The sequence below is a fragment of the Gymnoscopelus microlampas genome (genome assembly GCF_963454915.1).
Source record: "Gymnoscopelus microlampas genome assembly, chromosome: 12".
Lineage (NCBI taxonomy): Eukaryota > Metazoa > Chordata > Actinopteri > Myctophiformes > Myctophidae > Gymnoscopelus > Gymnoscopelus microlampas.
This window is the reverse complement of record NC_139949.1, coordinates 7,610,907-7,627,290: the sequence shown is the minus strand read 5'-3', so window position 1 is coordinate 7,627,290 and position 16,384 is coordinate 7,610,907. Positions and strand designations below refer to the sequence as shown.

Genomic DNA, 16,384 nt, shown 5'->3' with positions numbered 1-16,384 from the left:
ACAGGCTGCGGCACAGCACCCTCTATCGTAAACCACTGAAATTCAAAAGTGTAAGTCAAAGTGTTAAAATGATCTTTCTCCCCTGGTCTTCAGCCTTGTTTGTGGGACCTGAAGAAGTGACTGGTCAGTAGACCTCAAGACCCTTGTAAGGTTATTGGGAGGTAGAAGCTTTGATATATATATATATATTGGTGCCAACCCATTTAAAGACTTAAAAACAAACATTAAAATCTCAAACTGAATCCTGTAACGAACAGGGAGCTAGTGGAGGTACTCCTAGTCCATTTGAGTGTAAAATAAATAGGGCTGTAAAAAAAATCGATTCATGAATAAATCGCGATTCTTAATGCCACGATTTTAAAAATCAATTCAAAATATTAAAATCGATTTTTTAAATTAAAAAAAAAATATATATATTTATTATTTATTTATTTATTTATTTATTTATTTTTTTATAAAATCGCAATAAATCGCAGAATCGAATATCAATTAATCGCAGAATCGCAATTTTAATCGAATCGGCACCCTAGAAAATCGCAATAAATCGCAGAATCGCAATTTTAATCGAATCGGCACCCTAGAAAATCGCAATAAATCGCAGAATCGAATCGAATATCAATTAATCGCAGAATCGCAATTTTAATCGAATCGGCACCCTAGGAATCGATTTTGAATCGAATCGTGAGGTAAGTGAATCGTGACACCCCTAAAAATAAACGCTTAGCTGTTGGGGTTTCCAGAAATGCAGCACTGCCGTTGTAAACAACGGGGAAAAAAAAGCATAACAACATATTGGTGGACAGGGCCCCTAATTCAAAACCAATATTTAAAATAATACGTTAGTGTAATGTATCCGTTATTTTAACTGAATAATGTAATTATGCCAGGCCACAGTTGTAAATAACAATTTGTTCTTAATCTAGCTTTGCCTGGTTAAGTATCCTTACTTTATTGTCCCTTAAATCTTTAAAGAGGTTGGATGTGGGTCATTCTGCTACAAAGATCCATTTCATTGGAATAATCTCCCTCTATCTCTTAGATCCATTACATCCGTCTGCCGCTGTCGTCATACAACTTACATATTTCTAAATGTACTTGTAGGAATATATACACTTGTTTGTACTGTATACCCTTCATTCTAAACAGCTGATGGTGTGGTGGTTGGTGGGAGGGAGAGGGTGAGTAATCTATCTGTTATGAATGTATCTGTATACTTGTATTGTAACTATCTATGTCTGTTGTTCATGTGAAATATGTGAAATAAAGGTTAATGAAATAAAAACAATTATGACCTGAACACTGATCACCACTACTGCTATAATACTTTAGTACTATTAATGATATTATTACTACAGAGACCATTTTATATTAGTATAATAATAATAATATACTCTGAGGCCATGGTTCTCAGCAGGAAACCGATGGATAGTGCAGCAAGCAGGGAATGAGACTTTGACCCAGGTGAAGGAGTTTAAGTATCTCGGGGTCTTGTTCACAAGTGAGGGGAGGACGGAGCAGGAGATCAGCCGGAGGATGGGAGCAGCAGAGTGGTACTGCAGTCGCTGTAACGCACTGTGGTGACGAAAAGAGAGCTGAGCCAGAAGGCAAAGCTCTCGGTCTACCGAGCAATCTTCGTTCCTACTCTCACCTCATGGTCATGAAGAACTTAGAGATAGGGTGAAAAGTTCAATCAGAGACTTGGAAAGGAGACAGCTTAGGTGGTTCGGACATCTAGTACGGATGCCTCCCGAGCGTCTCCCTAGGGAGGTCTTCGCTGCACGTCTCACTGGGAGGAGGAGACTACATTTCCACACTGGCCTTGTAACGTCACTTTCTCCTGGATCCCCCATAGTCCAGGGGCCAAGCCATATTTTGGTACCACCTAAGGTGACCGTAAAGTTTTTGTATTTTTGTCTTCCTACATGTCTCTAGTTTATATTTTGGTATGATAACCCTTCCAATCTTGTAGCTTAATGGCAGTTATCACTACCTACAGGCTAATGTATCCGGTAGGAGACACAAAGTAGAATCTTTGTGTCTCCTACCCCGGGCATCAAATTATTGCGACAAAAAACAAAATATATCCATGTATTCAAGGCTTCATGGGGTGTGCAATTGATAACTTCTCAGATTTTTGGTGTTTGCTTAAAAAAGACTGCTTTCCATAAGCTTGTAAAAGTTGACCCTCCTTCGGTCTAGGGTGGTCATAGCTGAATGGGTAGAGAGTCCCCCTGAAAAACTTAAAGGAGGAGTTCACCCAAAAAAATATTTATTTTCTATAAATTGCACACCCCATGAAGCCTTGAATACATGGATATATTTTGTTTTTTGTCGCAATAATTTGATGCCCGGGGTAGGAGACACAAAGATTCTACTTTGTGTCTCCTACCGGATACATTAGCCAGTAGGTAGTGATAACTGCCATTAAGCTACAAGATTGGAAGGGTTATCATACCAAAATATAAACTAGAGACATGTAGGAAGACAAAAATACAAACACTTTACGGTCACCTTAGGTGGTACCAATTTGTGAAAATATCAGTGTTGGCCCCTGGACTACCAGGAGGAAGTGGCTACTGTTGCTCAGGAAGGGAACTGGAGCTCTTTGTCGGAACTGTTGCCCCCACGACCCGACTCCGGATAAGTGGTTGAAGATGGATGGATGGATGGATGGATGGATGGATGGATGGGTGGGTGGATGGATAATAACTAGTGTTCCAATGGATTCATTGAAGTTATTATTTAGTCAAAAGCTCTTGTTAATACTTTCATTTCGTTCAATATTTATAAAAATCCCCACACACATTTAACCACTTTCACTTTAAAAATGTTTTGAAAATAGCGAATATAGCAGATCTACAAGCTCAAAACGTGTCACAGCATGCAACATATTTAGTGCTTGTAGATCAGTGATTTTCACTCATTTTGCCATGCGTTGTGAGCTTGTAGATTGTGTATTTATGCTATTTTCACTACTTTTCCACGAGATACAGTCACAAGACCAAGCTGAATTCTACCCGACAGCGATGTTTTGCAACCAATGTGTATTTTATAATAAACTATTAATACTAATATACCATTTTGAAATATTTTACATAGTTTAGTTGCATCTTTAAATTACACCAGGACAGAATGTCAACATGTTTAAAATTACTGACTGAAGCTTTAGTATGATTTCCTTCATTTTAACATGTTAAAATTCACATGAATACTAACCGAGCCTTTCTGCAGTTCCTCACAGCTGGCAGCAGTCTACGTCGCCCAAACAGAGATGTGTTGTATTGGTTCAGGTCAAACTCATCCAGAACCTCCTCTGACATCAGCAGCATGAATGCCAGAGCTGAACACTGGGTCGCAGAAAGTTCTGTCTTAGATCTGTCCCCTGACTTAAGGTACTGTTGGATCTCCTGATGTACTGATTCATCCTTCATCTCCATCAAACAGTGGAAGATGTTGATACATCTGTCAGGAGAGTCATAGTAGTCAAACTTCTTCAGGTTGTTGATGGCTCTCTGGATGCTTTCTGGACTGTTCTCTGTCTGACCCAGCAGGCCTCCTAACAGTCTCTGATTGGACTCCAGTGAGAGGCCATGAAGGAAGCGGACAAAGAGATCCAGTTGACCATTTTTACTCTTCAGGGCTTTAAGCATGGCTTTCTTCAGGAAGACATCCAGGGACATGTGACTGCTGTCAGCTTCATCTTCATCATCACTTTCAGAATCAGAATCTCCCAGGAATGTCTTCAGAACCTTTGTGTTCCTCTCAGTGAAACAGTGGAACAGGTAGACTGCAGCCAGAAACTCCTGAATGCTCAGATGAACAAAGCTGTAGACCTTTATCTGGAAGAGCACACTTTCACTTTTGAAGATCTCTGTGCACACTCCTGAGTACAGCAAGGCTTCTGTGACATCAAGACCACACTCTTCCAGGTCTTCTTGGTAGAACATGATGCTGCCTTTCTCCAGATGTTCAAACGCCAGCCTGCCCAGCTTCAGAAGAACCTCGCAGTCAGACTTCATGAGCTGCTGTTGACTCACCTCATCTGTGTCATCATACTTCTGGTTCTTCCTCCTTGTCAGGACCAACAGGAAGTGGCAGAACATCTCAGTTGGGGTCTTGGGCAGCTGTCCAGTCTCCTCTGTTTTCAACATGTCCTCCAGAACAGTAGCAGCGATCCAACAGAAGAGTGGGATGTGACACATGACGTGGAGGCTCCTTGTTTTGTTGATGTGTGTGATGATTGTGCTGGCCAGCTTCTCATCACTGAATCTCTTCCTGAAGTACTCCTCCTTCTGGAGGTCTGTGAACCCTCGTACTTCTGTCACCCTGTCAACACATGCAGGAGGGATCTGATTGGCTGCTGCAGGTCTGGTAGTTACCCAGAGGAGAGCTGAGGGAAGCAGATTCCCCTTGATGAGGTTTGTCAACAGCATGTCCACTGATGTTATCACTGTGACATCAGAAACAATGTCCTTGTTGTGGAACTCCAGGGAAATTCTGCTTTCATCCAAACCATCAAAGATGAACACAGTCTTAAAGGCAACAAGCTGCTCTGCTGTGAGCTTTAAAGTTGGATGGAAATCATGGATCAGTGTGAGAAGACTGTACTGCTTATCTCTGACCAAGTTCAACTCTCGGAACGAGATCGGAATCAGTAGATTGATGTGTTGATTGGCCACGCCCCCCGCCCAGTCCATTATGAACTTGTACACAGAGAATGTTTTTCCAATGCCGGCGATGCCCTTTGTCAGAACTCTTCTGATGGGTGTCTCTGTGCCTGGTAAGGGGTTGAAGATGTCAGAGCACATGATTGTCTTGTCAAGGAAGGTCTTCTCCATCTTGGATGCTCTCTCAAGCTGCCACACCTCATGTTGCTTATTAACCCCTTCCCTGTCTCCCTCTGTGAGGCAGAGCGTTGTGTAGATCCTGTTTAAGGAGGTTCCAGGTCCTGGTCCAGTGACGTCTTCTCTCTGACCTTCTTCTAACCTCTCTGTCAGACTGATCTTTAAAACCTCCTGCAGACTGACATCCACTGGAACACAACAGTCAATCAGTCACATCAATGTTAAACACACATTCAGTCATAACTTTACATCCTAAGGAAATATATGATTTTTTAACTAACTTTTTTAACTATGATTTATTTGCTAACCCTAACCCAGGATAAAACACACTCTGACTATGAAACAACTCAAAAGGGCAACAACAAAATGAATTGACTATTATGCAGTTGCTGTATCGTTACGGGCCTACTATCCACCATTTAACTACCAGATAAAAAAAACATTCTGGCTTTGAGACATTCAGAGAGAGAGAGAGAGAGAGAGAGAGAGAGAGAGAGAGAGAGAGAGAGAGAGAGAGAGAGAGAGAGAGAGAGAGAGAGCAGCTCAGCTGCAGAAGTGGCTGAACTGCCACACTGCACGTTGAAATAAAATAACACATTTTCAATGGGGCGGTGCTGAGAATCTGGGGGCGTTAACTGAGAGAGGTACCGACTTCTACCCAGGGACACCCACGGCCGTCCGGGGGCAGCTTTTTGAAGATCATGCCAGAATGCATAGTGAACCACTGTATTACATGTATTTATTATTTACATCATATCATAAATAAATGATAAGTCAGGCTTTACTTTGTACAATGCTGGTGGGATGGTCACACACTGAAGCCCTGGACGGATCCTCAGTCCTCTCTCTGTGAACACACACACACGCACGTGCGCACAGACACACACACACACACACACACACACACACACACACACACACACACACACACACACACACACACACACACACACACACACACACACACACACTCTCAGTATAGTGATTATCATGAAGCTAGTAACTAGTGATGGACGGTAACAGACTAGTTAAGTACCAGTTATGTAATAAACACTGAACTAGTAAAATGATGCTTAAATAAAGGTTCCAGCATCATTTATGGACATAAAGTCATAGGTCACATGTTTCTATTTCTGAGAGACACTGTTTAGCTTGTATCTGTGGTTGAAGTAACTTTATTCTTTCATATTTTTCTCAAACTAAACTTAATCAATTATTCCAAGATTATTGTAGCATTTATTCACTTTGAAAAAATACTTCCTTCTCTATTGAAAGACAATGAGATGAAGGACAACATTTTCACTGTGATATAAAACAGGTTGTGTGACAACCGTCTGTGGGTGTGGCGTCTGTGGGTGTTATCAGACATTACTGTAATATGTCACCGTCACATACTTTACACCTCTATCAGACATTACTGTAATATGTCACCGTCACATACTTCACACCTCTATCAGACATCTTGCCACATTAATTGACCAGCACACTCATGGAGTCTACACAAGTGTATGGGGACAGTCTCCAAGCAGACACATGGCCCAACTAACTCCACACTTTCCAGAAACAAATCCTCAATATTCTGCCTGTAACAACAGCTGCTTCCCATACTGTTACTGTACTTGCACAATGTACAATTAATATCAAACACATTATGACCCAATAATTATGCAAATCACTTCCGCGGGTACTGCAACGTCAAAACAGATCTACAAGCTAACAGCGCCTTGCGTGTCGACGTGTTGTTGCCTTGAAGATCTACTGCCAGTAGCCCCTCCCCCTGCAGAGCACACAGCACAGAGAATGTCACAGGGAGATGGAGAGAGGGAGGGGGGAGAGAAACTGAAAGGCTGAGAGACAACACAAATCTTTTCGCTCAAAGTCGCGAGTGAGGGAGAGAAAGACACAGAAAGACAGAGAGGGGTAGAGAGAGAGAGAGAGAGACAAAACTTTACTACACAAAACTTTGCACGCAGCCATGGGACCACGCAGGTGTGTGTGTGTGTGTGTGTGTGTGTGTGTGTGTGTGTGTGTGTGTGTGTGTGTGTGTGTGTGTGGATATATTATGACAGAGTGTGGCCAGAGAGCGAGAGAGGCCGAGGAGGACAGCTACGGAGAGAGGGGGAGGGGGAGAGAGAGAGAGACTGACAGAAACAAGCGTGCACGCCAGTGTTGCCATGTACAGTAATTATAAGCGACTTTGCCCTACTTTTCACAGCGCTCTCAGCAGTTTTGCCATGTCCGAAAATTATAAACGCCTTTGGCCAACTTTAACAAAATGTGACCACTTTTGACTGAAGGACAGTCATTTCGCTGGTGCCCATTGTTCAGGAAAGGAGAAAAACGTGTTTTTATACAAAATGAGTTAATAGCCCAGTTATACTCTTCCCATACTAGAGTATGTCTGACAGAAATTTCAGAGCTTAAATCAACATGTAAATAAGAAATAAATGCATAAACATGTAGTAAAATCTAAGGTTAGAGCTAGCATTTTTGCTAGCAGTGCCAACCAAATCCTCAGTTTCCATCCAAACATTGCGAAATCGAGGTAAAATCCGCTATTTCTACCCGATCGTTTTGAAAGGTATCACTATTCTGTTGGCTTGTGTCTAATGTAAATATGAAATAAAGATGTATAAACAATCATATTTTGTTAAAACTGTTGTGAAAAGGTATCTCTGAATGAGATCCATTCAACTGGTCTTTTCTCTACTGAAGAGTTTTAACTTGACTTCAGTTCTATAAGCTGTAGTTTCAAAACTATTCACTCAATCTTATTAACCAATATATCATTATTTTGCTATGATTCCCTGCTTTCATATGACATGAAAAAACGAAAATGAAAAAAGCCTAGATGACTTATCCTTTATCGCGGTGGGTCACAAATGGTCTCTCTAACACTGTGAGGTGGCTGTCAGGTGGATCTGCGATGCGAAGTGGGCGCTACGTCACGCTAGATGTGAGAGCCACGCAGCGGCTCGAACTTCTAGTTAATTCAAGTTTACAATGATCTTACTTTGAGTTTGAAGGTCCAAGTTCATCACTGACGTCTGAAGAGAGTCCAGTAGAAGAGAGAGAGAGAATGCCACTCATGCTGCTGGGAGCTGGAGAGACTGGTCTCTGACTCTGGTCACCTCTGTTATCATAACAATCAAACAACACTCTGTTTCTGTCAGTTGAATTGAATTGAACAGAGATTTGTTGGCATGAATAAACATATGTTAATGTTGTGTCGTGTCATATCGGGTCCTGTGCTTATGAAATATGAAATTATTATGATATTAGTACATTATGAGCACAAAACCGGTAGAGTGTCTCATAAACAGGTGAAGACCAAAAAGGCACTAGTCACTATCTGGGGAGATCCTAGTGGAGACTGCCCGCTACAGTGAATTGTTCAAGGTGACACCTTCAGCTGTTCTGTCCTGTGTCTTGGATGTGAGTCTAAACGTGGAATCAGGCTGAGCTAAGCGCAGTCTAAACTAGGCAATATGGCCAATAGACTGACAACTGCTCTCTACTTGGGTGGAACAAACTTAAATGCTTACTGATCTTCTCTAAATTCACAGATAAATATAGGACTAAGTTTTAGTAAAATAGGGCCGAGGGAAAACCCTTTATAGTGGGATAACACGATCATTCTGTCTCTTAAATCCGAGATTAATGATGCGTTTCTTTTAAGTCATTTTGATCATGTAAATCATTTATACCACGTCAGACATGTTACTGTTTAGGCTTATTTCAAAACTAATAGAATGTTGTATAATAATGTCATAATGTGAGTGTATGGAAACAGTACAGTTCTATAGATAAGGTTTAAGGGAATAATGTGTACAAATCAAGGCAGATTCTAAATTCATTGTGCTGACTAAGATGGGGCGGGCCCAAGCATTTGTGATTGACAGTCACAGACTGAAGTTAGTCTATTTATGTTAACTGTTTTAGTATATAATGACTTGTAATAGAAGCAAACGGGGCTCTGTGTTTTGGCTATACACAGTTGTCACGTTCAGCAGAATAAGCAGATTCTATGAACAAAGATGCACCATATGACGATTTGACTTGTATGTATGGTTTGCTAAAGGGTTCTGACAATAAAATGGAATTGTCTGAGAACGGAAACTCGGTCTCTGAGCGTTGGCTTATTTCCCCGTCATTTGGATATTGACTCGTATTCTTCCGGTCCCCTTATGGTCCAGAGACGACAGACAATGGCGAACCAGCCTTCCTCTTTATCGTGGGTTAATCGGACGGTTGTGCAGCGTTGGAGGTATGTGATGATATCTATGCTTTTAATGTTGCTTAGTCTGGTTTCCTCTCGGTATGTTGTCAAAGAACCGAGTCGTCTGCTCTCATTGGGTTCCGGTGGAGATGCGTGTTTGTTTCCGGCAGGGTTTGTTGGTCTCCGTTCAGAGCCTCTTGTTTTTTACCGTCTTTGGAGACGCGCTTGGCGTGTAGGCCTGTCGTCGTATGTGGTGGACGTCTGTGTTATGGTCCCTTTGTTGTATTAGCTGGATGGCGATGTTCGCGTTTCGCTGATCAGAGGGGTTGGCGTTCACCCGTAATCTTTAATTTCTTTATGGTAGTTCAAACCATGAATTAATTAAATATACAAGTTAAACAGATGTTCTGGTTCGGCTTGTTGTGTTCCACCCGTAGGCTAATATTTAATTCCTTAATGGGGTGGAAGCCATTGATTAATTAAATATACAAGTTAAAAAGTATGATGTGACATTTAGCTTGTTGTGGTTCACTTTTAAGACTCTTTATCATCCCTGGACAGCACGAAAATAGCATTCAGCGGACTGTATAGAGACGTTCTCTTTCAGTCAGTGATGGTATAGGTCTTGTAAAATAGATTCTCGTTATCAATATTTGACCTGGCCTAGTCACTTATATACGAGCGCCCCAGATGTTCTGGTTCGGTAAAAATATCTATTAGAGAGGAGTTGTGTAGTACACGACAACCTATTCAGTGAATAGGAATAGCTGGAAAGGTTTTCCGGCTGGTGAGCACTTGTTGGACCCGGGAGAAGTTGACTGAGAAGAGGTATTTGTGTTGTGAGTTGAAATGTGTTGTTTCCAAGCGGCGCTGTAGCCTTTGCTTGTAGTGTTTGTGACCTAATGTGGGTCTCGGATAATGGCCAATTGGTTATTATATTGCTTGTGTTTTCATGTGTTTTGTTGTGTGTTTACGAGCTGTCATGTCATATTAGCTCTCTCTCCTTTCATGCATTCCACCACGTTGAGTGTGGGGCTGAGAGGGGGGTGCTTAGAATAACCTGGCGTGGCTTGTATAGGCTACTGTTACTGTAAGGTAGCTGCGTGGATTTAAGCTGCAATGCGCATGTGTGGCTTTTTCTATTCATAATTTTTTTACGTGAATTGTTCCTGCGGTGCTGACGTTCGGGACGTTCGGTATAAGCCTATGCTAAAAAGTTTACAGGACTTTGTCTACGGTGATGAGGTGTCTTGTTAGTTTGCTTTGTTTGTACAAAACATTGTTATAGGGACTAATGTTTTGTAGAGGGGATGAGTGGAGTATTATAAATAGCTAAAAAACTTTTGTTTGGACTTAGGGTTCCGCTATATTATTGTAAGGGATGGAGAGGACTATATGGTTGAAATTGGAGACTTTAAATATTTCGCTTGAGTGAAAGAATGGAGTAATTGCATTTATCTTGGCCTATTGTGTCGAGTGGAAATTTGTGTAATTATGAAGTTTGTTTTTTGATTTTTGGAAACCCACGGAGGGGAATAGAACGGTTATGTTTTGTCTTAAGAGCCAGTTAATTAGAATGTGGCTAGTGCAGGCTACATGATTAATGAAGCGTTCTTGCTTTTGACTGTGTAAACAGGTGAGGTTAGAAGGTCTAAATTTATCATCATCTATTGTAAAACAAGTCTCATGGGGAGATAGTGTAGGCATTGTTTCGTGATGCTGTTTATTTTTGAGGGGAAAGGCATTTTCGCTACCGTATGCGTATTTTGTAGTCCGGAAATGTAGTTTTTTCTGCACGTCTTGACTTCTGCGTTGCACGTCATATCCGGCGAGGCGAAACCGCTGAAGAGTTTTAGCTTTTAAATCTTAAAAAGCTATCTTTCTTATATATATTACATTCGTAATATCTCCTTCTTTAAACGTTTGTATGAGATTCCTTTTGGTTGGTTGGAATAAGATCTTTTTTAGGGAGTAAAAGTATTTATTTTTGATTTTTAAATTTAAAATAATTTCACTTCATACCCTGTAATTGTAAAAGGGCTCTTCACACGTTTTTCTTGTGTATGGGAAAGGTTGTTTAATCGCAAGTTGGCGTTTAGTCTTATGCTGTCTTTCTATTTTAAATAGGAAGACTTGTCTTTTAAGAAACCATGGATCAAGTTTCTGTTGTCTTGAAAGTTCTCTGTAACAGTGTTATTTGTCCGTTTGGCACAGTAAGTGTGGAGCAGTGCTTTAATTTTGTTGATATGTTTTACCGTTGTTTTGTTCCTTTGTAGTCGTTAAGTGGTCGTTATGAGAAGAGTTAAACTGTGTTTGGGCTGTGTAGCCACACAAGTAGTATTTTGTGTTCGTCGTTTGTGTTTGGTACTGTTGTTACAATAGTCCGTGTGTGTGTGTGTGTGTGTGTGTGTATGTGCGCGTGCTTGTGCGTGCGTGTGCGTGTTAGTCCCGTTGGTGGGGGAAACTGGATGTGTTTGTTTCATGTGAATCGTATGGTAGGCTATGAGTGCTTATTGAATGGTTGTTTCCATGTTATTGAAAGAGGAGTACGGTTGGGCTGCTGGTTGTAGGCCTATTGTTTATTGTGAGGGATAGATTAAATTGGCGAAAATCACTGTTGATGTTCAAATTAAGAGAATTAAGGTAGGCCTATTGTATATAAGAGACATGTTGCTTTGTTATATGGCATTGAATTTGGCTTTTTATTATTCAATTGATCATTAATGGGCCATCATGGGAGTGATGTCCGACTTTATTTGAATATCATTTCTGTGGAAGCAGAGTGTTACTTTTCCATGATACTTTTTAGGTCTGCCTATAATGCGTTATATCTGTGTGATTTAATTCATGGATGTACCACATTTAAGCTGACTAAGGTATAGGATAAGGAACAGAGCAAGTTGAGACTAAGTGTTTGATTGTAGCTAAATAGTGAATGATAGGAGAAATTTGATGAAAACGATTGCCTGCTTAAGTACACAAATAAGATATTTTCCCCATAATATCTGAATGATGTACGAAAGTGGTGCTATAAGTGGCCTTAAAACCTTACTAAAAGTATAAATTACAATTGTTTCATACCCATGATTATTTGATGAATTATCACATCCTCCAATAACCTATTTAGATTGATATGTTAAAAGCAAAGTAGATATTTTTAAATAGATTAAACCTGAATTTGAATGACAATTTATGAACAGTTAATCGGTCTGTTACTATTTTAATGACACGAATGTGTATGATTTGAAGCTACAGACGTGTAATTATACTCGATTTTTGTGATGTACCACAGATGCTAAGAATAAGTTGAAATACGTTTTTGGTTTAAGTATTGCAAAAGAGAAATTAGGAGTTCACCCTACTGGACGCACTGATCGTCACGTGATCATTCGTGATGACATGTTGCCTGTGGGAGTGACCTATTAGACGGCATTAAAGTGTATTTTACCACTAGAGGAAGCTGAGATTGACAGAGTCAGACTGGCTCCCTCTGGCGGTCAAAGTATGAAGCCTGTCTATTAAGGACAGTTGATATTAAGTCTTTTCGACACTATTTTCTTGCATGATGACAGAGTTGCTTTCTTCTAACAGTTCTTAGTTTAATGAGGTAACTTAGTATTATTTCTAGGTCTAGTATGTTAAGTATGTTGATTAACACTGTTTATCTGTTGTGTTAACAATTGATCTGTTTATTTCCTAGATAGCCTTCACAAGGGAGGCTTAACGATTGTCAGTATGACTTGAGTGTTTAGTGCCCGCTTAACAAGGACAGGTCCAGTCTGGAAGGAGTAATGTATCGACCAGACTTTTAAATTGTTGCAAAATTAGAATATTTGAGTAAGGTTAGGAGGTAGGCACTCCAATCCCTTGCTCAAAACAGGCGACGGTGGGACTGCAAGGTTCCGAGGGCACGTTAAAGACTTTCTATAGTGCTGGGGAGAAGTACTGAAGGCCCCCGTGTCTAATGAAGAATGAGTTTACATTCTACCGTGGTTTCGTCTAGTCGATGTGCCGACTGCCGCTAGTTGTAAGGCAGCACATGGTGCGTGGATGACAGTCCACACCTAACCGGAAGAGAGCGCGGGGGCTCACCGGTTACAGGCAAGGCTGGTGAAAACGGTTAAAGTTTCTATACCCATAGCGAGAATGGGATAGGGAGCAGACCGTCGGTTTCCTGCTCAGAGTGCCAATCACACTTTGAGTAAGGGATCGCTATCGACTGGGTCACCGGCCGGTCGGGTCGCATATAGGCATTAAATCCATGAATGGTCGCCGCGCCCGGCTCAATGTACAGTCAGGCCATCATAAGCTGAAAGCGAAAGGACAGCTAAGTAGGCGAGTGGTGCTCCTGTGATCGGTGTTTTTGAAAAGAAGACACCGGGAAGCAGGAGGCTGAGATGTTTGTCCAGGGGAGCCTGGGTAGAGACCTCAGATGGAAAGGGGTCCAGCCTGGGATTGCGCCCTGTCGAGGGAGATCCGAAGGACTTAAGTGATATTGAAAGTAACCAGAGGGGCTTAGTGTAGTCCCAGACAAGTGTCTTAGTTCTAGAAAGAAGGAGAAGGACTTAAGTGCTTTGATTCTCGATTTAAACTATTCATTGATTAGATTATATGTTTCTAAAATAGAGTGTGTTTTTAGGCTGGACTTAAGTGGAGCTTTAAAACCTCCTATCCTTGGCAAAAGAGTTTAATACCTTTTGTTTACATTTGCTACAGCTTCTAACAGAGAGCACAATTATACATTATTCGAGCATGTACATAGAGTGTACATGTGTTGACTAAATTTGCACCCAGTTTTTTAAAATTGACAATGCTTAAAAGTTTATATGTAATACTGATTGTAGAATATTGTGTGCTGTGTAAACTGACACATTTCTGATACAATATATTACACTAGTATCAGTTTCTTTTGAACGAACCGCTCTGACGTAACTGACGCAATGATATCCACAGTTTGTGTTTTATTTTTATGTGAAAAAGTACAGTGTAAAACATACTTTCAGTAGAGAGAATACTGAGGAATTCTGATATTTTAGTAAAGGTCTGGAGTAAAAGATGGAGTGGCAATATTTGTGACTGAAACGATTTGAACAAATACTAATTAATGTGGCCTAAGGGAAGCATATTTTATCCAAAAGAATTGGGAAAAGCAGGAGAGGGTGCTTTGGTTTTCAAAAGAGGGAATGAGGTAATCGAAAAAGCTCACACAGGAATCCCACACTAAAACTGACGACCGCATGGTTGTCCAGGGAAAAGCATCTATGAATTCCCTATGTTTTGCGAGTCCATGTGTCCCCGACAGTTTGATCCAGTTGCTACAGGAGACCACAGCCATCACAGATGGAAGGTGGAACCATTAAGAGGGGCAGACAGGTGTTTGCCAGCGGACAAGCCATTACACACAGATGCAGTTCGAAGGACGAGGTTGACCATCAGAGGTTGTTTCATGTCTGACAGTTACATCATCTTGCATAATCCTGTCCGCGGCCTCTCAGTAAAACCTTCGTCTCAACGTCCCATATGATGTTGAGGGGGCTCAGTGGAGTTGCGAAGGAACCGGTGATCCAGTGAAGAAGGATCACCGGAGAGGGGAGGAGTCTAGGAGTCTAGTGGGCATGAGGTAAGCCTGAAGATATTTTGACTGCAAAAGATTCAACGTTATTGCAGAAAAAGACATTTGAAGGACACTTGAAGTGATTCGAAAACAAAAAGAGACATTTGAAATGTGCAGAGACATTACTTTAGGTGTTGGTGAATATTGGAGATATTGGAAGTACCAGAGGAGTATCACGTACAAGGAAAATAGAAGCCACCTCTTGAACTTGACACAAGGACATGATACATCACAGATTATAGTTTGGTGTGGGAGTTTAAAAAAAAAAAAAAGAGCTAAAAAACTTGCTTCTATGCCTATTTTGAAACTTAATAACAAACTCTTCCCTTAAAACTAATGTTAGATTTAGCAAATATGTTTTCAAGAGTCTACTAACAAAATTATAGAGTATGCAGATTGCAAATATTGTCAGTTTATCTTGGAAAATTTTCATTTAAGGAAAAATAGTTCTGTGGTTGTCCTTTAGACTTCACAGTTTTGGGATATTTTCATGATTATCAAATCATGGCAAAATACATTGGAACATGCTTAAACAAAAGAACAAGTTAATTAGAGCACTCTGAGGGAGTCACAGTAAATTAAGAGATGTGTCGTTAATAAATCACAAACGTTGGAAATTATAGTCAGACAAATCTGGGAGAAAAGTAAGATGTGATTGCATGCAGTAAAGAACTTAAAATAGGCTATTTAGTATTAGGAAAATATAAGAGTTATATGGAAAAAAGCTGTGGTAAGTGAGTAACAAAATGGAACGATTGATTGATGAAATACAAAAGGAATTAGAAGAGTAAAATATCGATAAAGTGGGAAAGATCATTTTAATATTGGAGGGAGTAGTAGTAGTAGTACAAATTATGCAGGAACAACTGGACCAGAGTCCAGGAGAATGTACTGTCTGAAGAATCAGTGCATTCAACAATTTAATGATAGGTTCTTTAAATCTTAACAGCATGAGTTAAACTGTGTGTTTATGAGTGATTAACCCCTGAATGTATGAGTGTTAAGCAAGAAGGACATCTGTTGAGCTTATGTAGAACAGGTGTAGGGAGGCTTTTGTTTTGTACTAGGAGAAATTAAGCAGGTGCTGAGTTGGAGAAGTCATCCCATTTGGACCAGGATGACGGCTGGCAGAGGGAAACAGCGGACCCAGGGACAAGCAGAGGTCGTTCGGACGTCTACCCCCAGGGAACCGCAGTGATACCTATCTCCACACCTTCACCTATCAGCGATCATCACAGACCATGGTCGAGAGGGGAGGCTTGAGGATACAGCCTGCATGAGATTCAACCCGCCACGCCGGAGCAGTTTCTGACAGCAGTTTCATCTCCGCACCACTACACCAGCAGGGAGTGGGGACCAGCAGCTACAGGTCAACTCAACAGTACCGGCTCTACAAAACATCTTTGCCAGGGCCAGGGTGTAACATCTCTGGCGACAGGAGGGCGAGAGGTCTCAGATCTACATGGTTTTTGACAAGTAAGCGAGCGTTTGGAAGTTCCAGGTACCGGAGTTACCTGAGACACATCAAGTTACATGCAAAATTGAAAGGCACGATACTTTCTTTTGCTCATATGAAGAAGAGGGGGCACCCCCCCTACGGATCAGGTATGGAGAAGCGAATCCTGATTGACAATGTCAGTCAAGTACTGAAATGGCTGTGATTCTGTTCAGAAGTAACAAGCCTCAGGATGATAATTCCTGTGTGAT

General features: G+C 41.0%; 1 protein-coding gene across 1 annotated transcript in view; it reads right to left on the bottom strand.

Annotated features, from left to right (window-relative positions):
* Positions 1-16,384, bottom strand: part of LOC311057155 (NACHT, LRR and PYD domains-containing protein 3-like) — a 103,762-nt gene that overhangs the window by 46,075 nt on the left and 41,303 nt on the right. Inside the window, exons 8-10 of the mRNA XM_084074106.1 lie at positions 7,858-7,977; positions 5,630-5,691; positions 3,217-5,032 (exon numbers count right to left, since the gene is read on the bottom strand). Coding sequence (XP_083930232.1) covers positions 3,217-5,032; positions 5,630-5,691; positions 7,858-7,977 — 1,998 coding nt within the window. The remainder of the gene's footprint in view (positions 1-3,216; positions 5,033-5,629; positions 5,692-7,857; positions 7,978-16,384) is intronic.